The sequence below is a fragment of the Paramormyrops kingsleyae genome, chromosome 5 (assembly GCF_048594095.1).
Source record: "Paramormyrops kingsleyae isolate MSU_618 chromosome 5, PKINGS_0.4, whole genome shotgun sequence".
NCBI classification, from domain to species: domain Eukaryota; kingdom Metazoa; phylum Chordata; class Actinopteri; order Osteoglossiformes; family Mormyridae; genus Paramormyrops; species Paramormyrops kingsleyae.
In genome coordinates this window covers 16,213,353-16,239,396 of record NC_132801.1, presented here as the reverse complement: position 1 = coordinate 16,239,396, position 26,044 = coordinate 16,213,353, and the positions used below count along the sequence as shown (strand labels likewise).

Sequence of the window (26,044 nt, the reverse complement as noted above, 5' to 3'; positions counted from 1 at the left end):
GAAATGGTTGATTTCCAACGATCAGTATTAATAACAGATAATTAGCTCAGCAAAGTGCAGGCTGAATCTTTCTGCCGAAAGCAGCATATCTAATACCTTGGCTGGCTGCTGCACAAGCACCTTCCAGGGATGTGTCGAGCTCCTTTCATGCTCTCCTCTTGCAGTGGCTCTCCTGCGTCGAGCCACGCGACCAGCCGGGTAACAAACCTGCTGCCTCCGCTTGACACCCTCTAGCAATGACCACCTCTGAAGTCAAAGCAAAATTTATGGATAACTTTTGCACCACTAATGTAGGGCCAAAACAGCTTCACAAGCACTTAGTCAGAGCTGTTCTATTTGAGTTATACATGCCGGTACAATATAACACAGGAACGTATGAAATTTTAGCGCCGGTTTAGTCATCCCTCCAGTACCCTCTAAACAGCCATCTGGTGCTATCTGAAAACAATGAAAGCAATGATGGGTACCATTCTGATTAACAGTCAGAATCTCGCTCAAACAATGAATGTCGCTACCTCCCATTTTTGCTTAATGAGCAGTATTTTAACTGAGCAATTAAATACATTATCCAGTTGTCATTTACTGGTACAAAAAGTCTCCCCCCCCACTGCGTTATGCAAGTTCCACAGACCATTCTACACACCAGTGTTTCCCAAACTGGGCCCTGAGTACCCTGACAGTCCATGTTTTTGCTCCCTTCCACCGGGACGGTCTGGGAGTCCCCAAGGATCGGGTTGGGAAACACTGCAATGCACAAACTAAAAAAAATTAGGACTGAAGGTTTTGTTTACTGATTAATGGTTACACACCGGACCACTGTGCTTCACCCTCACACACATTTCAGTGAGCACCAATGTAACAAATATGCGCTGCCTGCAATTTGCAAACAGCATGGCAAGTCTTCCCTGTTGAAACAGACTCCGGCAGAACCTGCTGTATTTCAGTCAAATCAGATTTCCGTCAGGCACCCTCAACTCCTTAAATCCCTTTCTTGAAGGGATTACATATAGATGACAAAATAGTTGTAACATGAGAGTAAATCTTTTTACATTTCCAGTATTGACGAGTGAGACTATGTAATAATTCACAATAACTGATTATTAAACTCTAAAAATAAGGTTATGCGTGTTCAAGTTAAATGAGCATCAAATAATAAATGCACCCCCCCAAAGAGTCTATGATAATTATAACTTTAAAGAAGACAATTAATATGAGATACTCACATAAACATTAGCCTAAGAGACAAACATTTTATTTTGAAGGCTTATGAAATATATCCTTATACAAACAGCTTGAATAAGGCGTTATAGTTGGTACTAGCAATCTTAAACTGATGGAAATGGTTGGGGGAACAAACCTGAAAAAACATCAATTGTTGCAGGTGAAGTCATTTTAAAAATTAGCTTGCTCTGCGTATTTCAAGCATGGAGGTGACTGCAGGATCAGGGTCTGTCATATGACACAAAGGGTAGGGCATCGTTTACAAAGGGCAACCAAACAGTTCAGCTGTTACGTCACCTCTCACTTTAACAGATGTTGTCAAAAATGTATCATCTGGTACATTTCTGATACATCCTAAAAAAAATGCATGGATATGGAGTTGAGATATACCGCAGAATACACGACCGTCTAAAAAAAAAAAGTTATTGCAGGTGTAGGGAGAGTGCTTTCCCCATAAACTTTCTACAGCTTCCAGAGAAATGAAACAAAACACGAGATGGGACCTGTTAGTTGAGTGTAGCAGTGCACGTTAGACCCGAATGGCAGTAATGGCTGCAAGCGCTGACACACCGTATGCAACAATCAAATGAAAGGTTCTGACTGGAGCTCACGTTTGATCTAGGTAACACACAAATTCCCACTTAAATAAAAGTCTTTAGTTGGTAATTTGGGAAGCAGTTGGGACAGGGGCCATGGGAGGAGACTCCTGCCGACGCCGCGCACGTCCGCCATCTTCACATGTTGGTGCTCATTCGCGTTTGGCTGTTGGCAGGTGTGAGCTCGCCCTGGCTGCCTTCCCGTGGTGGAGACTGGAAGGAAAAGAAACAACCAAGGAAATTTAGTCTTCATGCGTCTGCTTCTCAGCGAAAGACTGAAGTTACTATATTACTGCTGTATATCAAAATTTAGACAGCAAAATTAAGAAAGTAGATTTGATTCTTAATAGTAATAGTGCGTATAAATTACTCCACTCAGAAAACGTCGAGTTTTAAAGCGTGATATTGTTTAGTTTTACAGCAGCTGGTGACACGACAGTCACTAGACATTTTTAAAAATGTGTTTCCAGACAGCTACTCTGACACTAAAATAGCTAAAGTGCATTGGACAGCATTGCTGGAAGCAAACCAAACGGAGGGGCGGGCACAAGGTTAGGAACCAATCAAGAGACATCACCCTGGAGACCCGGTTACCTTGACGTGTATCTGGTTACGCAGCACAGCAGCTCGCAGGATCATAGCTTTGGCTCTTCTCTGAAACTCTTTGCCCATCTGAAGAGACTTCTCAAAGGTTGTGCTTCTCTGATCCACATCCCTGGCATACAGGATCTACAAGAGAGCTCATTTAGGGCTGCTGCCAGTAGCAGCGGAGTAGGCGGCACACTACTGCTTACAGGCCAAATAATGATGCTTGTGTACACTTCAGTTTGGGGGGCATACATACAAAATTTAGCAACAGGAGGCAATGAGAAACACACAAGAAGTATAAATGTTTTGTTGAAAATGTTTTGCAAACCTCGCTTGGACTGCTCAACCAAAAAAAATCATCACACATTCTGGGAGAAAGTGACAGCTGATTGAGCGCCAGACAACCTTCCCAGTTTTTGGATGATGCTATACAATCTCAAAAAAATAAGGACAGGGCTGTCAAGAGAGGGTTTGTAGCCGGGTGACGGGTCATGCCTTGCTGTGGGAGTCGATCCTGGCATTGATCAGTCCCTCCAGAATCAGCTGCGTCAGCTCGTCCTCCAGAGCCGCCACCGAGGTGTTGAAGGCCATGGCCATCTTGTTCATGTCAGCAGACACATAGGGGCTAAAGTACTGATGCCAGGAGAGGACAAAGGGAATAAAACACTTAGCTGAGGTGTGACAGAGGCTGAAGTTTTCCCCTTATGATGATAAATTCCTAACTGAAGAAAGGTGATGTGAATAACAAACAGTTAGCTTCAATTTACCTTAACGTACAACAGTGTTTCCCAATTCGGTGCTCAGGGGCCCACAGACAGTCCATGTATTTGCTCCCACCGGTAGCTGGGAGGGAGCAAAAATGTGAACTGTCTGGCAGGGACAACGGAGGGAGCAAAAACATGGATCGACTGTGGGTCCCTGAGGAACAGACTGGGAAACACTGATGTACAGTTAACTCATAATGGAAATCAATGAATGGTAATCAGTACCACAGCATCAATCAGTGAACCTGATTCAACAATTAAAAGTAGTAATAAAATATGACTTCTAAATCAAGTTAAATCTAAACTAATTTTGAATTCATATAAAGCATTTATTTGGATTCTGATTTCTGTGTCTCAAGTATCTGCACATTTCAGCTATCCATAAGAGACAAAAATGCAGGTCCAAATGCAGGCAACTCAGGACTTGTGTAAAACAGACTTGTGTAAATCTGGGACTTATGCAAAAAAAACAAAAAAACAAAAAACTATATATATATATGTTCTTTGCTGTAAAGTCTTGAAGGGTATAGGGAGGTAAATCCAGTCTAAGTAAAATGTATCTTTAAAATGTGAATGAAATTCCACCACATTAAAAAGTCCTGTAGAGTGTGAATGCAGTCTGACGTCCCGCAGTATCAAGCTGCTTGTCTCACCTGTATCAGGGCTCTGTTCCTAATCTGCATGTATAGTGTCCTCACATGGGGAGCCAGATACATGTCCAGCAGAAGGTTATCCTGAAAGATGGTAAAGCCCAGAACATCACCACCTCTCCGCAGCATGATAAATAAGCAAAAGGGATTAGCTACCACTCTTACCTCTCATAACAGAGAGACACATTCAATACATCTCTCAGCATTACAAGAGAAGCACAGAAATGTATTACATAAGTGCACCATCTGAAACTGTAGACAGCTACCAAGCACACAGTCAGAAGCTGTTATATTAAAACAAGGGTATTATCCTGTCCTGGGGGCACTGGAGCAGTAAACAAAATAAGTTATTTTAAAAGCATGAACTGCAGCTTACAAGGATTATAAATACAACAAACCTGCACTGTAACAGGACTGATTAGGAAGAGCAGGGTAGCGGAACACTTTGATGTGCCCTACCTAAAAATACAAACGCAGCAGAATGCGACTCTCCCCACACCTTCACAGTTAGTAGCAAAGGTCCAGTGCCAGCTCAGGCTGCTTCACAAAGCACTGTGACCTTTTGTAACCTTGTTTACTCAAGTGCAGAGTATGGGGAATAGGAGTGTAATGGTACACGTATTTGTGGCGAAAATTTTTGGTACGTGTCTTTTGGTTTGTTACGCATATGTACCGAACTAATGCAGCAAATGAGGGACCTTTCTGTGTTTCCCCCGAGCAACATTCGGAAAGGGGAGGATGAATCCGTGCCGCTGTGCAAGCACACGTATGTCCTGATGTGAAACTGGAAGCAGTTCATGTAAATACAAGTACAGCACATGTATTTTTAAATGCTGCACCATAATGGATATTTATGTTATGCTTTGTATTTTTTGAGACAATATGTCTGAAAGCTGCTAATGTGAATACAGTATAGATCAGGTACGGCTGATTTTCTAAATGTGCACCTTGATGGATATTTATTTTATTTGCTTGAGAGAATATTTATTTTGATTAAGTAAATTTTAGTTTTTTATTTGTAAGTTGCAGCAGTATTGAGAGACTTGTTATTTAAGACAGTCATACTTTGTTCAGTAAATGAAAAATGTTAAATAAAAAAAAAGAAGTTCATGTTTCGTTTGTTTTAGCCCCACTGTACCGAAAATGTACCAAACCGAGACTTCGATACATACCGAACAGAGATTTTCGTATACTGTTACACACGTAATAGAGAACCATAAAAAATGTTCCGCAGAAGTCAAAAGAATGTTCATCTGAAGCCAGGTGTTTCTCTTTTTGGGCAGTTTGGAGCGACTGTTGCAGCAGAATGAGAGAGAAACATTGTCTCCTTTCTAAAATTGAGGGATGAAACCTGATCTGATCCAAATAAAGCATAGCTGATTGCACTACAACCAGTGATAAACAAGCCCCGTGTCATGTCAGTGAAAGGATGGGAGATTTATGAAATGCAACTGAATGCCAGAACAAAACAGGTTGGACAACTTTTATCTATTCTCGTTTCCTAAATTATTAAATGCAAATCCGCAGATCCTCCGAGATCTGCTCGGTAAGCCCACGATGTCTAAAAACGCCGACGGCACACAGCCCACGTTCACAGTTCTCTCTCCATTTTAGAGGATGGCTCAGGTTCAGTATCTGACACCCATAATGAGCTTCAGATGGGTGAGCGATAAGGAGACCTGTATCAGTATGGATCATACCCGCTAAACAAGGCTCTGCCTGATGCTCATGTAAGAACCGAGCCCCACATTTCCTTTATCATGGAGTCCTCCAAGAGCACGTCACTAATCCAATCATGTATAAAACTGCAGTTTGCTATTGGGTTGGTTTTCATAATATGGAGAAGAAAAAGTAACACTGTTACAGGTTACATATTAATGATGAACAAACGGCTTGGCCAGGTTGGTAATATCAACACACAGCCCACGCCCACCCTCACCTTCATCTCGTCCAGCATTTTCAGGCAGGATGCGTACTTCGACTCATAAAACTTGAAGATGATGTCGCGGACCTGAGGCTCCAGCTCCAGGAACAGCTTGAAGGAGCTGAAAGCGGACAGGAAGAGAGGGTCAATGCGGGGCAGGCCTTGATGAGAGCCGGGACGTCGTGTCACATGCCCAGACGCGAGCTCCGTGGCCGTGAGCTGACCTGCTGGAGATGACGTTCCTCTGCAGCTCCTGTCTGTCGAAAGTGGCCAGGGCACACAGCCCCCCATATACCGCTACGTTACTGGGAGAGAGAAGCTGCAGCGAGAAGAAACCAGCGTAAGGACCCATGCTGCAAACAAGCCACATCTCTACCATTATACACACTCTTCTCTGCAAATTTGGTCATCCTATAACATACGAAACTCTACATAATAAAACAAATGCGGCAGTCCACTCATATGCATGGGTGATGCATTCCAAGACCTACTGCGGATAGCCAAAACTGCTGATAACGGTGAACAATCCCCGGACGCTGATATCTAAAACGTGTTTTTTATGTACATACATATGGTAGCGTTTAATTGGTTATGCACAGTGAGATATTACCAACATTAAATACAGCAAAAGTACATTGTACATTATATTGTACTGTACAATACTGTACTCTCTCGAACAAGAGAAATTTTAGCTTAATTCTCAAAGTATGATATAGTAATAAATATACATCAAGAGATGACGGAGCAATGAACATCATACATTTATACCGGTCAAAGGTCGAAGAAACAATGAAACATCGGATACTGTTACATATTTTACAATATAAAATACTGTATCATGTACCAGTACATAACCCATAATGGGAAACATTTACAGCCTGTACTCACTTGGCACACAGTTTGAAACTTTTGAACCGTTTCTGGAATTTTTAAACCAGGACTCTTTAAATCTGGACCTTGATTCCCAATCTAGGATTCGTTTTCAGTTCTCCTAGGTTATTTTAATAATTACTGATTCTGATTGGCCACAGAGGCTTCACACCTGGCTCATAGGTAAAGGAAGGCTGGAAAATGAGCAGTGCTGGGACCATGAGAACCAAGATTAGAACAGTCCAGTTTTAAGCTTTTGTTTCAGACCACGGTAAATGCAGGTAACTGAAACCGTGGATAGTGGGGTCCCACTGTATGTATGCAGTGCCCTCACAATTTCTTTGTTTCTGGATCACTTAGTAGCGCACCACTCCAGGGAAGCATAAGAGAGGTAGAGAGAGCTCCTTGGATGGGTAACAAAGCTCTTAGGGGCTTTAATGGTGGTTGGGTCGGTAGGGGAGCTGACCTCAGGGAAGTCACAGTGGTCGAAGGAGGCCTGAAGGAAGCACTTTGCTGCCTGTTTGTACTTTCGAGAGGCGAGCTCTGCCAAGCCTGGTGTGGAAGAGGGAAAAAAACTGTTAGGGAGATGCCCCCACCTACATGGGGCTGCAACAAATATTAGATCAACTTGCAAATAAAAAAGGCATTTGAGTAATCCATAACAGTTACTTGGACTCTTCCACAAATGGATAACAGAACTTGCCACTTTCAGTCTATTATTAACACAGAGTGGAAACAGCAACACTTAGCGGTTGGTCAATTAAAATCTGAGGAAGAAACAGCAGAAGAAAGGCAAAGAAACGTCAAGCCCGCCATCAACGAGCAAAACAGTCAGAGGTCTGGCAGTTTCACACACAAGTGGGGGTGGTTTTGTGCAAGTGTGAGGTATGCAAAAATAACCTGGCACTACATAACAGAATGGAGCACATAAAAGAGCATCTGAAATGGATACATCTCGCTGACATGACTTTGCTAGTTTGAAACAAATAATGGAAACTGTTATATTTAGCACAAATCACAGTAGCAAAAGTTCAATGTCGTCTTGAAAAGTAGCAACATTTTTATATTTACCTTTTTGAGAGTTATTTTAAATATAAAACTAGGCCTCGTTGAAAATGAATAGAAGTCACATATCAAAACATTCAATATTTATGAAGCATGCAAAAGCCTTGAGGAAGAGGGATCAAATCCTGAACAGTGAATTCTGCCATTACCTGCAGCACATTTCAGTTTGGTGAGGACTGCTTGGTTCTGACTGTCCCTTTCTCCTCGTTGCTAAAACGAGAAAACAACTTATAGCGACATGCACGTCTCTTCGCCATCATTCTAACCACAAACTCCGTATTAGGATACACGATGACAACATACTTCTGCTATCTCTGGAGTGGACTCGGCCTTGCTGACATAACTAAGTACGTGGGACCAGTTCTGAAGGTAAACGCTAACCTGTGAGGGGAAGACAAAAACACCCAAGTTTACAACCTTAGCTGTAACCCATTTGGACAAGTAACTCCTTTCTCATAAGACCACTTAAACGAGACAAGCAGAAAGTTACATTTTACCAGTGTGATCAACACACCAGAACACTTTAATACAATCAAGTGAACAACACCGCTTTCTGCTATCATAACACACAGTGAAGCCTTACTTTACTGCAAAAACACTAAAGCTACCTTAAATAAGTAAATGCTACAGATTTTTGGACTGCAATATGCACTACTACAAATCTATCATAAAAGCAGTGGGGGAAAACTTGTTTTGTTATCTGATAAGTGATGCTTTGTAAGTACCAACAGGAAGCTGATCCTGCGAGACCCAGCAGAGACCTTCAGTCAGCTGCTCATTAATTTAAAACACTGACAGACGGCACAGAGCGATGCCACCCACCTACCATGACAAATTTTCACTGGTCACATCACTAATGTGCAGTCCATGTCCAAGAGCATACCCTGTACCTGTGCCTAAGGAGTCACATCAACCAGGAGTCACGTCAACCAGGAGTCACGTCAACCCTGCTCACACTGCCTGTCAATGTGACTGTACCTTGATTACATTAAGACACATATTGATGACGTGCTTGGCGCTGGTACAGTAATCTCTGGCACGGGAGTAACACTTCAAGGCATTGCTGAGGTCACCGCAGTCTAAGTAGTGATCTCCAAGGTCATCATGACCCCTCCTATGTGGGGGGGGGAAACATGGTAACAAGGCTTTAGCATTAATGAGCTCCTGTAGTTCACGTAAAGCTCACATGATAGTTGACCCTTTAAAGCAAAACAAAGTCACAAGTAAAACTGGTTAAAAAAGCCACAGTGACTTCACCTAATGTTCCCCTGATTTATCAAGACTGGTATCCATCACCATTGCCAGCAAGAGGCGCTAGAGGCTATCTAAGCAAGTTAGTTTTCACTCAATGCCAAACTACGTCACATTTCCACTGAAGTTCATAAGCAAATTAAATTCAAATAAAAATTGAATTCCTCAGAATTAAAGGAGAATTGTTTCTTTTTTTACCTTTTTAATGGACTAATACAGATTTGTATTGTGTTATACCATAGCAATAGATAAAATTCATATTCCTAAAATTATAAATCACACAAATGTAAAGCCTAATTTTAAGCTTAATAAATTGCAAAACTGACCTTTTTTTCCTTCATTTATTGACACCTTTTACTAAAGCCAGGATACCAAAAATATGAGGAATTAGCAAAAAAAAAATTTAAATAATAACCAATGACACATACCTGATGCTCTCTTTGATGGAATTTCCCTTGTAGTTTTTCAGGTCAGTGTCCAGTTTTTCGAGCTTGAGGAGAGCCTTTTTCCTGGTTGACTCTGCCCACGCCGTGTCGAGAGGAGGAAGCACTGCCTCACCCTCTGCAACTGCATCTGGCCCCCCCTGGACCTCTCTGTGCCAATAACACAGCAAATTCACACATCTGTTCACACACGCACCACATTTACGACTGTTTTCCTTTGATGAGGAAACACAAACATCTGCAGCACTTGCTATATCTGTGGTTAATGAAATATTTTCTTGACACTGCATTTTGACGCACGATTAACAGCTTATGTGATAGCATGTGGGCAGACAGTACCTTGTAGCCTCGGTCAGCTTGCGGTGGATCTCCTCATAGACGTCGACATTGAAGGTTCTTTGGACAAATGACAGGGCCATCTTCAGTGCTTCCGCGCGGAGTTGGGGACAGTGCTCAGCGATGAACTGCAGCCGCTCGATCCTCATCAGCCCACTGTAGCAGGAGGCGTACTGCTCCAAGTCCTAAAACAGGAAACAGCAGGCAGCCGAACACGGGGCTTCAGTGAAAGGCCTGGCCGTCCGAGAGCAGCCTTCTCACCAACACTTATGCCATTTGACAATAAACAAGAATGGTGACAACAAGTACTGACAAAGTGAGATTTACTCTTCCTACTGTATCTCATACACCCCCACCATCATGTGCACTACCACCTGTATTCTTATAATACCCAGCAATCCCACGAGATTTCTATGCCGTCACATACAAGTAATATGAGTCATGCACTTTAATTCATGAGCAAAAGTGTATTACAGTAAGCAATGATGAATGATACATCAAGCATGATATATACAGTGGAGATCGAAAGTTTGGGCACCCCAAGTAAAAATGTGTATTAATGTGCATAAAGAAGCCAAGGAAAGATGGAAACATCCCCAAAAACCATCAAAATGCAGATGAGACATTCTTATAATATGTCAAAAAAGTAGGATTTCATTTTCATCATTTACACTTTCAAAATAACAGAAAACCAAATAATGGTGTCTGCAAAAGTTTGGGCACCCTGCACAGTTAATCCCTTGTACTGCCCCCTTTGGCAAGCTGAGACCTGACAGTGTCAGGGACTGTTCACAATCATTGTGTGGAAAGACCAGGCGTTGTCAATCTCAAAGGTTTTAAATGCCCAGACTCATTTGGCCTTGCTCCAACAATCAGCACCATGGGTTCTTCAAAGCAGTTGTCTAGAACACTGAAACTGAAAATAGTTGACGCTCACAAAGCAGGAGAAGGCTATAAGAAGATAGCAAAGCGTTTTCAAATGTCAATATCCTCTGTTTGGAATGTAATTAAGAAATGGCAGTCATCAGGAACAGTGGAAGTTAAAGCAAGAACTGGAAGACCAAGAAAAATATCAGACAGAACAGCTCGCAGGATTGTGAAAAAAGCAAATCAAGAACCACGTCTGACTGCACGATCCCTCCAGAAAGATCTGGCAGACACTGGAGTTGTGGTACACTACTCCACTATAAAGAGATACTTGTACAAATATGGTCTTCATGGAAGAGTCATCCGAAGAAAACCTCTTCTACGTCCACACCACAAAAATCAGCGTTTGAAGTTCACAAAACAACATATAGACAAGCCCGACGCATTTTGGAAACAAGTTCTGTGGACCGATGAGGTTAAAATTGAACTTTTTCACCGGAATGAGCAAAGGTATATTTGGAGAAAAAAGGGCACAGAGTTTAATGAAAAGCACCTCTGTCCAACTGTTAAGCATGGGGGTGGATCAATCATGCTTTGGGGTTGTATTGCAGCCAGTGGCACAAGGAACATTTCACGAGTAGAAGGAAAAATGGATTCAATAAAATTTCAGCAAATTTTGGATGCCAACTTGATGCCATCTGTGAAAAAGCTGAAGTTAAAGAGAGGATGGCTTCTACAAATGGATAATGATCCGAAACACAAATCAAAATCAACGGTGGATTACATGAAGAGGCGTAAACTGAAAGTTTTGCCATGGCTTTCACAATCTCCTGACCTTAACATAATTGAAAATCTATGGATAGACCTTACAAGAGCAGTGCATAACAGGCAGCCCAGAAATCTCAAACAACTGAAAGACTTTTGTAAGGAAGAATGGGCGAAGATACCTCAAACAAGAATTGAAAGACTCTTGGCTGGCTACAAAAAGCGTTTACAAGCTGTAATACTTTCCAAAGGGGGCAGTACAAGGTATTAACTCTGCAGGGTGCCCAAACTTTTGCAGACACCATTATTTGGTTTTCTGTTATTTTGAAAGTGTAAATGATGAAAATAAAATCCAACTTTTTTTGACATATTATAAGAATGTCTCATCTGCATTTTGATGGCTTTTGGGGATGTTTCCATCTTTTCTTGGCTTCTTTATGCACATTAATACACATTTTTACTTGGAGTGCCCAAACTTTCGATCTCCACTGTATACTCATCTCACAAATTACTCACCCCCCGCATTTACAGCAGCATCTCTCTTAATTCAAAATGTTTACTGACAAGCATCAACATAACACCAAGTACCAATAAACACCAAAGCATCTGTCCGCGTTTGCTATACTTTTGTGCATTTGATATAATAATAATAATAATAATAATAATAATAATAATAATAATAATAATAATAATAAAATCTTTAATTTGAAGGTGTTCTTTTGCCTTGGGGGAGTGGGGATCATCTCTCTAATTTACTGACCATGGCTGCAGGGATTTTGCAAAAATCAATGTAGCAATCATTAGTATGTAGACCGTTTCATCCAGCAAGATTATTAATAAGCCAAATGAATGTAATTTAAGCCGCTTCATACCAGAGTTGGATTTTCCACAACATAGTTGGTGTCTGGTGCATTCTGCTGATCCTCCTGGGGGTCTGCATCGATTTGCATAGGCTCCACAGCCCCCTTAAAGAAAAGAAAGCAACACATTCTTCCTCACGAAAATAACAGCAAGGAGTATGAGGAATAAGTCAAAACCATTATGCCATTTTAAGCCAGAAAGCCAAAAAAACTGGCACATTGAATACTTTCAGAACAAACGCTGCAACAATAGGTACAACCCATTTATCTTGAGTAGCACTTCTGTACTTAACCAAGTTGTGTCCTGATTTCCCCAACAGATTTCACACTTCATTCCAAGGATAACAGAAAAAAACATCAATTAGTCAAATCTAACAGCCACCATCTACCCAATCCCCCATTGCTGTGGACAGCATAGCTCAGGTCTGCGCCTGTGGTGGGGACAGAGCTAGGCTACAGAGTTATCCCTGATTCCGTCCTCAACATGACAAAGGGCAACAGCGATATTAAGGGGATGTTACAGCACTATGTACCACCTCAAAGGTGTAGACACTCTGACTTGGGAATATATATTTGCCTTTTTAACATGTGATATGAATACATGAATGACAATAACAGATGCTGATTCTCACTAAAACGATTCTGTTATGTAAAAAAGTGACTGTAAAACTTTATATAAATAGGGTCAATCTTGATATGAAAACAGGTTAAGGGAACCACGACGGTATTTAAAAAGAGCCCGCAACCGACTGATTCCCAAAATAATAAAATTAATAATATACGATGACACTTGTAAGGTGTAGTCTTAGACCAATATCAGAACTGCACATTCCTCCTTTAGGTAAGACATGCCGAGACCATCAACAGATGTCACACCATATCCTGCACATGGTCACTCGGACACAGTTAACCAAAATAAAGGTACCTCTTCGTTTATCCAGTTTGAACAGTAAATAATATATGTACCACTCAGCGTTTATTAAACCTTTTAATATTCATAATGCCAGATTTAAAATTGTATATATTTATATATATATATATAGCAGTCTGTTGGTTTACGTCAACAAATTATCCTAAAAACTCATTAAAAGACAATTATGTACAGTACCTCGGATAACTAACAATGACACACATGAATAGGTAGCTAGGTACATAAAATGCGAGTTTAAGGAAGCCTGTATGTGTTTTAATCGCATCCGAGTAAGAAAGTGAACGGCTTAAGAAAAAAATCCATACATTTCAGGCGGCCAAGTTAGCCACTGGCTAACGTAAGCGGCAGGTGCAGATTGGCTTAATTTTACCAAACAGTCGCATCTCTACACTAAGCAGCACATTAAACTAGACCAAGGAGCCTGCTACAGGTATGCTAATGGACGTTTAGTGGGCCGGAGACGCGGTGGCTTTAGCATCCGCCTTTATCGGCAGCCGGGCCGGCTGAAGGTTTCAACGGGCTGCCCGGTTGCTGCTGGGGGTACCGGTCGCAGTGCTTCGCCGCAGCCTGCCTCCTTCCTCCATAATTACCAAGAGGGGCTTGTGAAATGCCGCTAGCCGGCTAGCCGGCTAACAGGACGTACTGCCCATCATAACAGTGCCCCCTAAACATGTCTGTCGAAGTAGGACAAATGCCGACCGTCTCCTCGCAATGGCCACAAGCACCGGCCCGCAGTGGTGAACCTGCTTTAACCGGACTGCCGACAAGTTACCCGAACGCGTCCCCCCGCATTATCTATCAGGAGTCAGAGGCCGTCATGCTTACTGGTATTATTTCAACTTTTACCAGCCACAACATCAACTAAGTCGTGGCAGGACTGAAAAATGTTGGCCGCTCAGCCCGACGCCCGCTAACGCGAGTAGCCCCTCTATGGGAAAGTAGTGAGAAGCACCGGTTTACCTGAAAGTTAAAGACCTGCACGGGCAGAGGCATCCCCTCCTTTCTGTCTCTGAGAGACGGAGCTCGCGAACGCGATCACATCCGGGGCACGGCACTGCACGGAAGCGGCGCGTCCCCGGCGCGTCGCCGTGACACTGCGGAGTCGGCGCGTGCTCAGGTATAGCCCAGGTATTCCCGTTTGGAGGAAAATTAATGTTTAAGTAAAATTATATGTGACAGCGAGCTTGTGAAACATATGTAAGGCAAACATAACAGCTCGAATTGATTAAATAAAGTTAAACAGATTAACGTCTTGTTATAACATTTATTTCACGCTTGTAGTTATTTATCAATTTCAGGTAGGCCTAACGTGCCCTGATATTTTTTTTTAAAAATCAGTAGATTATTTCCAGTATTGTTATAATACCGTATTGGTAACCAAATGTGATTTTTTTTTATAACAGTTAATTAAATAAAGAAACCTTTCCACATAAACGATTACCTGTAATACGAAATCTAATCGAATAAATTGATATTTACATTTTTAATAGTTACCGGTATGCCTTCATATTTTGCATATAGAGGATATTAACTGGTTAATTTTCATTATCTCTCTCACTCTAACTCCCTTCACTGCCACTAGATGTCTCCTAACTCTTTAAACCACAAGCCATGAGATGAGTCAAACTGACCCTAGATGTGGCTCGACTTTCTCTCTATCTATAGCTGATGCACGTATTTTAAATGTGTACTGGAGGTTGGAAGAAAGGCCATTTGATAACTATGAACTTGTTTTATGTAACGCTGCCCTCTGCTTTAAGACCTAAGTCACATTAAGACCTTCATTATAAAATAGTTTGTATGCAATATAATAAACAATATAAAAATATAAAAAAATATTTTCTGTTTATTTTCCATTCTATACGGCTATACCCTATCATACTGGGGGTATATTTTATTTACCCCCATATGTGACCCATTCTTCCTGCTACAGGTCAAGTACTTCATGAAGAACAAGGAATAATTCCTTTTACTGAGGCACCAATCAGTTTTCCAGAACATGTTTTGGGCCGCCCAAATGTCTTTCCATGGTCTAGACAAACTCCTTCTATGCTAAACCCTCCCTCCATGAGCATTATTTTGAAGGCCTCCTTCTTCAACTTCTCACTGAGAAGTTCTGGGGTAATTTTTGCTTCTTAGGGCTGCAGCTTGGTCCAATGGTCCATTCAGAATCATTTCCCTGACCTCACTTGTTAAATTGGAGAAATCATTTGATAGATGTTAGATGTGAGTTAAATTTGTCTTTGACTGAAGATTCCGCCAGGTGAAAAACCTGGAAGCCTGTTTTGGGCTTACAGAGCAAATCTGATTGGTGCTATATGTGATTAATCCAATTGTATCAGTTATGATGAGAGGAACATGACTCAGGCCTACTAAACCTTGTTTATTGTGCTCATTTTTGTGTGAGAAGCTTGGTGTGGATTGAGTTATTGTGGGTCTATCCTGAGTGAATGATATTGTAGCATGTTTGGATTTATTCTCCTGTGTATGTTTCAGTTTCAGAGTTAATCTATCTTGGATAAACTCCTTGGATGCAGCTCAGTCAACTTTATAACCAACAGAGTTACTGTAACAGTACAGAAATGAGTTTCCGAGCATGTTAGATGATTCTCAGCTGTCTACTACACAGTTTGCTAGAACTTTAGATATAACTTTAGCAGTAATGAGTCAGGAGCATGTTGACCTTCACATGTTTTTTTTTGCATGTTTGAAGCTTCTTCAGCTTTTAACCAATAGAATTGAACTGGAGTAGTATATATGAGAAGAAGGGAGGGAGCAAAGTACCAAATGTACCAAAGCAGAAGAATTACATCTTTATAAACGACCCAGGAACATAAGCTCTAAATCAACCTATTCCATAAATATTCTTAACATAAGGTATGTGCAAAACCTAAACCACCTTTAACATAGACATAGAAAGTCAAAGATAAAAAAAGTAATAACATAGACCTATAACCATAGACCTTATAAACAAACAAAAGCTTTAAATTATTTCAGTTATTTAATGTTCACTATAAAAATTCATTACATAAACTAATACAACAACCCTCTTTTTGTTTTTCCTGTTTTGCTGCATTACAACTTGGAATAAAAATGGATTTTTTTTTCTTGTGGTGATGGGATGTGTTGGATTTGCCCCACATATAGAGTTTCCCATGATGGCCAATAAGTTACATTTTAGGCTCATCTAACCAGAGAACCTTCTTCCATGTGTTTGGGGAGTCTGCCACAAGTGGTTTGATGAACACCAAGATTTTTATGCCAGAAAAAAAAGCCTTTTATTTGTCAGTCAACCACAAACATAGTTCTGGAGTTTGTAAAACACTTCTACAACTGACTGGAACAATGGTCTGTGGTGTGATGAAACAAAAATTGAGATTTCTGCCCACAAACACTTAAGATAGGTTTTTGTATAAAAAGAAGGATGGCTATAATGAAAAGAACCTTATCCCAACTGTAAAATAGCGGAGGACTGTTTTTCCTCCAAAGGCCCTGGACATCTTGTTAGGGTACATGGCATCAAGGACCCCATGAAATTCCAGGACAGTTTAAATCAAGATGTAATGACCATCTCAGTCCCCTGACCTGAAACCTGTGTGGGAGAGAGGGCTGAGGACCCTGAATGATTCTGTTCAGAGGAATGGTCTCAGATGACCTGCTCTGTACAGTATCTCCAATCTAATAAAATGTAATAGGAGAAAACTCAGTTCTGTTTTATTGGCAAAGGGAGATTGTACAAAGTATTAAATGCAGGGGTGCCAATAATTGTGGCACATGTGTATTTGTTGAAAATTATTGAGGGATTTGTTTTTCTCTGAATAATTGTTTTTCAATTAAAGGTTGGATTTTTCTCATTTTTTCAGTGTGAGATTAAGCTCCTTCACTAGAAGGTGGATTTTTTCTAACCCTTTTTCTAATCTTTACAAGGGGTGCCAATAATTCTGGATGGCACGGTACAGTACTGTATATATAATCTATAGTAATATACAGTATCTATAGTAAGCCTAGTGTAATTCATTTTGACTGGAGCTATTTCATTATTAATTTTTTCCTGAACCAACCAAATCTATGGTCATGAGCTGCAGCAGGTCAGAATAAAAGAGCGGTCCAATATCAAGTATTTATGTTTTAACTAGGGCTGTCAAAATTAACGGGTTAACGCGGATTAATCCATCATCATGATTAATCTGATTAAAATTTTTAATGCAACTAACCTATCTGCAGCGCAGAATGACTCAAAATCCCTGAAATGTCTCTGTCAACCCATTTCGGGCAGTTTTGGTACGTTCCATTTGCCCTGGGAACTCGTATTCCGAGTCGGATTCCGAGTTTTGAAGCCGGAAGTGACGACATGCGCGCTCCCGTTTCTCGGAGATCCGAGAAAATTTATCAACAGAAGGGAAAGTTGTAGTTCTATACTGTTTAACTACTACTTCTCATTTGTGATTAATCTGATTAAATTTTAATCGTTTGACAGCATTAGTTTTAACATAATAAATAAAGTTAAATGTTGAGGTTATTTAAACCAGGATTTAATGTAATAGGTTTACTATTTGTATAAAAAAAATAAAAACATCAATGTCTATCCAGGCACAAACAGAAAAATAAAAATATGAGTCTTTATTGTGAATTGTTTCATTATTACCTACATTTTGTTGATTTGCAGGTTATGTGAGATAATTAATCACATATAAAACATATATTTCAACACAAGATAGAACTATTACTGATACAAATATCAGATTCTGCAAAGCCGTTTTATTTAAAAAAAAAAAAAGAGAGAGGCAAAAGGCCTAGGAGAAGGAGCACAAAGACTGATAAAAATTCTTGTGTTGATTCGGAGCCTGAGGCACACAGGATTCTGGCCTTTCTCAAAATGACGTGTTTATATAACAAGCCGACATGACCATTATAATCTAACAGAGATCATTTCAGTTCAGGTTTATTCATGTGCACAAGCACAGTGTACAGATTCTTATTGAATATTCACTCAAACATGCTTATCTGTGTGTCATGTGAAAGCCACAATATTGAGATTAACTGCATAGACTGAAATGAAATGAAAATGATTAGTTCAATCTAAAGGTTTGCCATGACTTCACCTTAACTGACTGGAAATTGTGAGCTGTAAACACACTAATATCTTTCTATAGTTTTGCCCTTTTTTATAGGCATAAGTTTAATAAGTTCCTGCTTAGAGGAATACATGTTTATTGAGGGTGTTTAGACTATTGCACATGACATCCATCCATCCATCCATCTATCTATCTATCTATCTATCCATCCATCCATCCATCCAGTTAATTGTTTAGTTTAGTTTAGCTTCTCTGTTAATTGAATATAAAGTACCTGTGCCTTAACATTTGCAGAATTTACTGCAAAGTTTGTGTTTAGTTCTTTTTACTTCTTTTTACTTCAGAAAGTATTTTACTCATTACCAAGTCTTCTATTTAATCAGAGTCTCTCTGGGTTTGATCTCTGAGCGTGGTGCATAAGACTTTATCAAACTTTATTCCTGATCGCCATCAGATTCTTAGGCTTTATGCCATTTACCTGGCAAAATATGAATACTATCATGAAAGAAGAATTCAGATTTTGAGGAAATGAATTAATCTGTACAGTTTGGTATACTGGACTTTTTTGAAATGTTGTACAGAGAGTGTATGTTACAGTGACCTAAAATTGTGTCTTTTGCAGCATGTGGTCTTGTGTTGTCATGAAGGAGGATGATGTTCTTTTGTGAATGGCCGCTGGATGATCGTAGTTCATTGATTTTTTTTCCACTTAATTTGATCAGTTGATCAGTGTCAGTTTCTCCAGGATGGAGCAGCTGGTAATAAAGGCGTATGGTGATTTAAGGGTGATTGGGACATTTTTTTAAATTCTGCGTTATGTAATCATTCTTGCAATGAATTAAAAACATCAGCCCAATGTATGATATATTTCTGTAACCCTACAGATGTTATCTATCCATTTGTGAAAGAAATATAATTATGTCAGAAGAGAAGGTGGTGTGACATACACTTTAGTATAAACTGAGCCAAAACAATTTTTTTTAGGAATGTTTGGGTGATTGGGACACAGGTTTTGGGTGATTGGGACATCATGTATTATCATTAATCTACACATATTTATTCCTCATGTTAGCTGTTTGATGTGTTATAGGCCAGAATTTCATTTGTTCTGTTCATAATTAAGACTAGGCTGGTTAGGATTGTTTATTTATGTTCAAGGCAAAACTTACTGTTAGATTTGGTGTGTTTATTAGGGCTAATTAGCACAGCTAGCTATTGCACAAACCTTTGATAGCAACATGAATACGGTGTACTACTGTAAGATTTTTGTGGTTGATTAGGGGTTGCACAAATGAGGAGGCATACAGAGCATACACAATGATTTTCTATATAAAGCTTAATCTTTTTCTTGATTAGCATAGCTTTTTAGCACTGTCCCAATCACCCAAAACCATGCTGTCCCATCCACCCAAATTGCGTTTGGGTGGATGGGACAAAATAAAACCCACCTAATACTAAAAATGAAAACATGATATTAACAAACTTTTTACTAATTTTGTTGCAGTAGTACATCATATTCATGTTTCCATCAAAGGTTTCTGTTATATTTTAGATATAACAATTTTATTACCTTATTATGAAAACTAGCAAAAGCTTATGTCATTTCCTCACCTCATGTGCTGCAGCATCAACTTGCTGTTTGAGGCTTGCCCCGCCCAGTGAGATGATGTCACACCAATGAGGGTATGCAATATTGATTAAATAGTCTCAAAGCAAGGACTTGGCCAAAAAAACATATATTTTCACTCATCAGGCAAAAAAATAAAATCTGTTTGGCTATACTGTCCCATTCAACCTTATGTCCCAATCACCCTTAAATCACCCTAATGCTCCTGTAATGCAGGTGTGAAGTCGTTGAGTGATATTTCTCTCTGAAAGTGCATGTGGAAGCAGCTACCAACTTTCAGAATCTTTCCCCATTGCCTTCAGATGCCTTAGAACAGTAGAATGATCCATATTCAAACATCTCGCACCTCTCGAGTCCATTGTGTTGCATATTCGTTCTACAGTGTCTGCAGCTCCTTGTCTTCCGTTTCCTTTGGTCTACCACTCCCTGGCTTATCATCGACCTCCAATTCACCTTTTCAAAAACTTGGTCTTTTGCTTCAGTTGAGTTTTTTCCACTATTGAATAAGAATAGAAGGCAATGTTGAATATGAAAATTGTTTGGCTCTGTGCTTGATTGATAAACGTTATGATAAATAAAAGTTTTGATAAATAAAGATATTTACTAGGCTACCAACTTATGTAACACCCTAATAGGTCATGGTCTCCTCATTTTTGCTTTTGGCCTAGTCCAGTTCACATTTACTGCATTTGGCAGACGCTCTTATCCAGAGCGACTTAAATATGTGCTTTAAAGTTTCGATCTGTGAATACATTCAGATACTGGTTCACTAGAACCCAGGTTAAGGATGCAATCTGTTAAGAGACTCTATTGGAAGATAAAGTATTAGATTTTATTTTATTTGTGGAGGAATGCTAATCTAAGTATTTCTGAAAGAGGAAGGCCTTTAGTCTTCCTTTGAAGACAGCCAGTGACTCAGCTATTCAGACATCTAGGAGAAGTTCATTCCACCACCAAGGTGCCAAAACAGAGAAGAGTTTAAATGCATGTCTTCCTTGTCCCTTGACAGATGGAGGGATCAGTCAAGCAGTGCTGGAGAAGCACAGGGAGCATGTCTTTGCTGTTTGAATATTGGCCATCCATTGCCTGATCTCTGACCTTGTTTTTGTCTCTTGGCTTGGATTTGTCTGCAAGCTTTATATGTAATTTTTGTTTACCTGCATCTGAGTCTGTTTCTGCTGCTTGACAACTTGCTATCATTGTTTTTGCAGTGTATTATTTTTCTACATACAGTAAATCTGTAATTCTTTCCTCACTGTTCCCAGAGGATGTGAATTTTGTATCTTTGTCTGAGCCTTACATTTGTCCCATTATAGCATTTAATACATTGTGTTATGCTGATATCTGTGTTGTATACATTTACAGCAGATGAAGTGTTAAGTATTTTAGCCTAATGTCTCAAGAAATGGAGAAAATCTCCAGCCTACTTTAAGGAGTGTTGTGTGTATATGAGTGCTGTGTGTATGAGTGTTGTGTGTATGACTGCATGTATGAGTGTTGTGTGTATATCCCAGTGCATTGTGTTTCCATGGAAATTAATGTGTAAATGATTTTTTTCCTGAATTCCCGTGAACATGAATGTGAAAGTGAGAGATAATTAGATATTAAAACCCACATGTCTCAGGATATCAAAATCACTTCACACATCAGTGATCTCCTGTTGGTTATATTACAACACTAAGTCTTTAAAAATGTGCACTGTGGAGTTTTTATTTGGAAAAATATTCAATAATTTCACTCAGATATAGTTTCATCAGGGCAAAGCACACATAATGCTCCAATCTTTTCAAATTGGATATGAGTCACTTTCATATGTGATCCTAAATCCAATACTCATCCGATTCGAGGCCATGCAACATGAATGAGATCAGACTCTGATCAGAATTTATGTGGCTTTTTGCCTTTACACATTCACTTTAAACATTTTCTCTAGAAGAAGGATTTACATGTCAAACTCATGTGCATGTGAAAAGAAAAAACAATTACAAACCATCAGTCTGGACTAAGACTATATGTAATATAGTACTCAAATAATACATTGAAATATTTATTGAACACTGGATTTTTGTCGTGCAGCCGGTGCGCGCAGGTCGCTCTCACCTCCCCTTCGCAGCCCTCTGTGCGCGCTCGAGCACGATTTCCGTGTGCATTGTCTGTCTATCATTGTCTGGTTTGTAATCTGTGTTTATTCTGTAGCGTCTCTCTGCCGCTGGTTTTGTTGCATGTGTATGTTTAACGTTTCTATGCCGTATTGCCACCCGATGTCCGTTAATTATTATTTGATATATCTATCTATCGCGCCCGTGCGTCAGTTCCTAGCGTTTCATGCTCAGTGCTTCCCTCTTTACTCTGTATGTACTGTATGTTTATTGTCAGTATTGCCACCGCCTTAGTTTATGATTATGCCCTGAGTTCAGTCACGAAGGTCTAGTGTTCTTACGCCGTGAGTTTTCCTGTTGATGTTCATTCATTGATAAGTTGTCGCCTCTAGTTTCAGTTTCAGTTTCCGTTTGTTCCTGTTTCTGTTAACTCTCACTGATGATCCCTGCGATTGCGTCCATTATTTACACACCTTCCTAATTACGTGATAATTTGATCATATTGTTTATCTTATTGTTCTTGTTATTTGACTCAGTGACTCCGTGTGAAAGTGAGAATAATGCAGGAGGAGAGATTTGTATGATGGTGCATTTGACCTTAAACCAGCAGAAGAGGCGGGTAAGAATCTGTACAAAATATCCTTCTTTATTAATTAACTGCATTTGCATTGTGCAATGTTATGCTTTTAGTAACATCTCTCTCTCTCTCTCTCTCTCTCTCTCTCACACACACACACACACACACACACACAGACACACACACACACACAAACACACTCAGACACACACCTTTTCACTGTTATTACATTTCCCAGTTACTAGTATTTTACTCAAAGTGATCAAGATGAAGAGAAAAGCAGGTAAACACAGCAACAAATTTCTTCCTTTTACAGATCCAGTAAAAACGTAAGAACATTAATGCAGCAGAGTTGTATAGTAATACATGTTTTATAGTCTATGTGCTATTGTATATACATTACCTTGTATATTTAAAATGACAGTCTACTTGAATTGTATGCAGAATGTTTGAAGTATTTTGTTTCAGTTGTAGAACAAATAATTCCAGTTCACTAATCTGATTGGTCCAGTTGTGTTTCAAGGGTGCCAATATTTGTTTTATAACTACACGGGGACGTTTCACTGTGTGTATCACTGTTCAGTACAGTACAGTGACCTCCACAATTACTCTCACACCTTGTTGAAGATTAGAAAAAAACAGTTAGTTAAAGATTAGTTAAAACGCAACTTTTTGTGAAGTACCTTCATCTACTAAATCCAGCCTTTAACTGAAATAAATTGATTCAGGGAAAAAACAAATCTCTGATCTCTGAAAAAATAATTTTCATGAAAAATGCATGTGGAACATTTATTGGCACCCCAGGAAACTATTGTGACCACAATGTAACCGAAGCATGTTTCCAATTTAAATTGTACATTTTTGAGTTGATTAAAGTGTTCAGAAACATTTTACTCGTCTTTACAAGGGGTGCCAATAATTGTGGAGGCCACTGTAGACTATAACATAAATGCTTTTATGGGTTATAAATTTACTAGAGGTATATGACTTACACTACTCACTTGTTTACTGTATACTATAGTACATTAAAGAACGTATATAATTCAGTATATCAAAATATAGTAATATGTGCAAATATTTTTTAATGTATTTGTTAATATATACTGCCTGGATGTATATAACTTTATATACCAATTGTGTAATGGATGTGTAGTATACTATGTAGCATATATAAAGTGTAGTTGAAATAAATTCCAGTTATAAAATAGTAGTGATTCAGTACAGTCTAAAAAGTGTTGTCAAGTTAACACACATTAACTACATCAGCACTAATTAAGCATATTATTTTTTCCCACATATAATAAATGTTTGTTATATGTTTTCGTTTTTTCAACTCAGACCTTGATGGATGTGAACCAAGAAAGCGTGTATGTAAAGATGGAGCCAGAACCAAGGCCAAGATAACACGTGTCTCAGAAGAAATGTGCGCTCAGAGTCCATATGCAGGGCTAGAGCGACACATGCATTTAGAAGCAAAACAAGGAACGTTTACATTTGGAGCTGCAGCTACAGCTAAGATTAGTGCAGGACGAGTCAGAGCAAAGCGGAGCATCGTTTCAGCTGAAGCTAACAGTTCAGATGCTTCTGAGATGATTGTTGCTAACACCACAGAGATTGATGCTGAGAGATCATATGCAGAGGCAGAGGAATGTGTGCATTTAGAAGCAAAACAAGGAACATTTATATTTGGAGCTGCAGCTACAGCTAAGATTAGTGCAGGACGAGTCAGAGCAAAGCGGAGCATCGTTTCAGCTGAAGCTAACAGTTCAGATGCTTCTGAGATGATTGTTGCTAACACCACAGAGATTGACGCTGAGAGATCATATGCAGAGGCAGAGGAATGTGTGCATTTAGAAGCAAAACAAGGAACGTTTATATTTGGAGCTGCAGCTACAGCTAAGATTAGTGCAGGATGAGTCAGAGCAAAACGGAGCATCGTTTCAGCTGAAGCTAACAGTTCAGATGCTTCTGAGATAGTTGTGACAGAGATTGATGCTGAGGGAAAGTATGCAGAGGGAGGAGCATATGTGCATTTAGAAACAAAACAAGGAACATTTAGATTTGGAGCTGGAGCCACAGCTAAGGTTAGTGCAGGACGAGTCAGAGCAAAGCGGAGCATCGTTTCAGCTGAAGCTAACAGTTCCTCCATAGTTGATATCGAAGGACCATATTCTGAGGCAGAGGCAAACATGAATGTTGAAAGAACACAAAGAAATCTAGAATTTTTAGCTAAGGCCAGAGCTAAAGTTAGTGCAGGACGGATAAGAGTAACAGAGGATGACGTTTCAGCTGAAGCTAGTGGTCCAAATGCTTCTGCCATGTTTGTGGCTAATAATAAAGAAGCACAGATCATGGTCGGAGCTGAGATTGCAAGTGCCTCAGTTTCTGCAGGTCCAGTTGGAATGAAGGTTGGTCTTGGGGTTGAAACCGGTGCTCGCGTTGGTGATGATGGCGCAGAAGTGAAAGTCCTGGGCTGTGGCATGTCAATCGGCAGAACGATGGGAGCTTCTTTTTTTGGAAATGAACTGAAATTTAGGTTATGGTAAAAGAATTGTAACAGTAAAAGTATGTAACTGTTGTTAATTAATCTTTTATGACTTCTTGTATTTACACATTGACTAACTTTGATGATTTCTGTTTAACTGTGGCTTTGAAGTACTTTTTAAAGCTTTTCTGCAATTCTATCTTATCAAGTACAGATTTCAGTTACTTTTTACTTCACAGCTCTTTAGCTCTTTTCAAATAGTAAAGTATTATACCAGTTTTGATAAAAATCTGATTATAAAAATGTAATGATGCAGATCATTCAGCCTGGGAAATTCCTTGCCCTCCCTTGATTTGTAAACATCTTAGTTTGTTGTGATAGTTTCCTGTTTTTATGTATGTATAATGTGAACTTTGACCTTAACTTCACTATGAAGCCTTACAGTTTGATTCCAGATCATCTGCATTTGACCTAGCCCTTTCTTCAGGGCAAAATAAAGATTTCTGAAGCAATGAAGCATTCCTCCAAATGTGTTTTAAAAAATTTATTATTAATATATTTTAAATGAATTATATCAAGTAACACTTTATAATTACTTGAAAAGCATTATTAGACACATTAATACAAATTAATACAAAGCAAAATAAAAATATTGGCATACGGATTAAATTCGAGATCTGAGATACCACTGTAAATAATAATACTGTAATGATGCTAATGTTGATTATTAGAAGAGAAACAATATTATTTTTGAAATTTGCTTGTGTGTTTATAAAACAATTAATGATTTTTGAGATATTGTATCTAATAATGCTTCTCAAATAATTATAAATTGCCAATCGATAGGATTAATCCACTTTAGTATGTTGAGAAGTAATTATGAGCACACATTAATGACATTCAAACTGTTCACTTTTTTATCTTTTTAATTAATAGTCCAGTTGTAATTATGTCTAATTGCAAAGATATATCAATGCATTTTCTTAAAGTAATGATGGAATGTCATTTACTACATCATTCCATATGTGTTATTTCATACTTTTGATGTCT

At 39.3% G+C, this 26,044-nt stretch overlaps 1 protein-coding gene and 1 long non-coding RNA gene across 5 annotated transcripts; one reads left to right on the top strand and one right to left on the bottom strand.

Moving 5' to 3' along the window:
- Nucleotides 1-1,236: 1,236 nt before the first annotated feature.
- LOC111849626 (COP9 signalosome complex subunit 1) lies at nucleotides 1,237-14,206 on the bottom strand. 2 transcript variants are annotated; one of them, XM_072712251.1, is made up of 14 exons: nucleotides 14,092-14,206; nucleotides 12,213-12,305; nucleotides 9,712-9,893; nucleotides 9,358-9,522; nucleotides 8,657-8,792; nucleotides 7,982-8,059; nucleotides 7,828-7,888; nucleotides 7,080-7,165; nucleotides 5,968-6,062; nucleotides 5,759-5,864; nucleotides 3,823-3,903; nucleotides 2,901-3,038; nucleotides 2,395-2,546; nucleotides 1,237-2,030 (listed from the first exon to the last, which is right to left on the bottom strand). In XM_072712251.1, the coding sequence occupies exons 1-14, from the start codon at nucleotides 14,122-14,124 to the stop codon at nucleotides 1,970-1,972; spliced, it is 1,467 nt and encodes a 488-aa protein (XP_072568352.1). In that variant the 5' UTR covers nucleotides 14,125-14,206; the 3' UTR covers nucleotides 1,237-1,969. The 2 variants fall into 2 exon arrangements, with proteins under 2 accessions (XP_072568352.1, XP_023678436.1); XM_023822668.2 differs by having other exon boundaries at nucleotides 2,412-2,546.
- On the top strand, nucleotides 14,151-25,049 carry LOC111849629 (uncharacterized). 3 transcript variants are annotated; one of them, XR_011991746.1, is made up of 4 exons: nucleotides 14,151-14,248; nucleotides 22,469-22,551; nucleotides 22,686-22,792; nucleotides 23,848-25,049. It is a non-coding gene; the product is annotated as an uncharacterized lncRNA (long non-coding RNA). The 3 variants fall into 3 exon arrangements; XR_011991745.1 differs by lacking the exon at nucleotides 14,151-14,248 and adding an exon at nucleotides 21,922-22,003; XR_011991747.1 differs by lacking the exon at nucleotides 14,151-14,248 and adding an exon at nucleotides 22,133-22,276.
- Nucleotides 25,050-26,044: the final 995 nt, after the last annotated feature.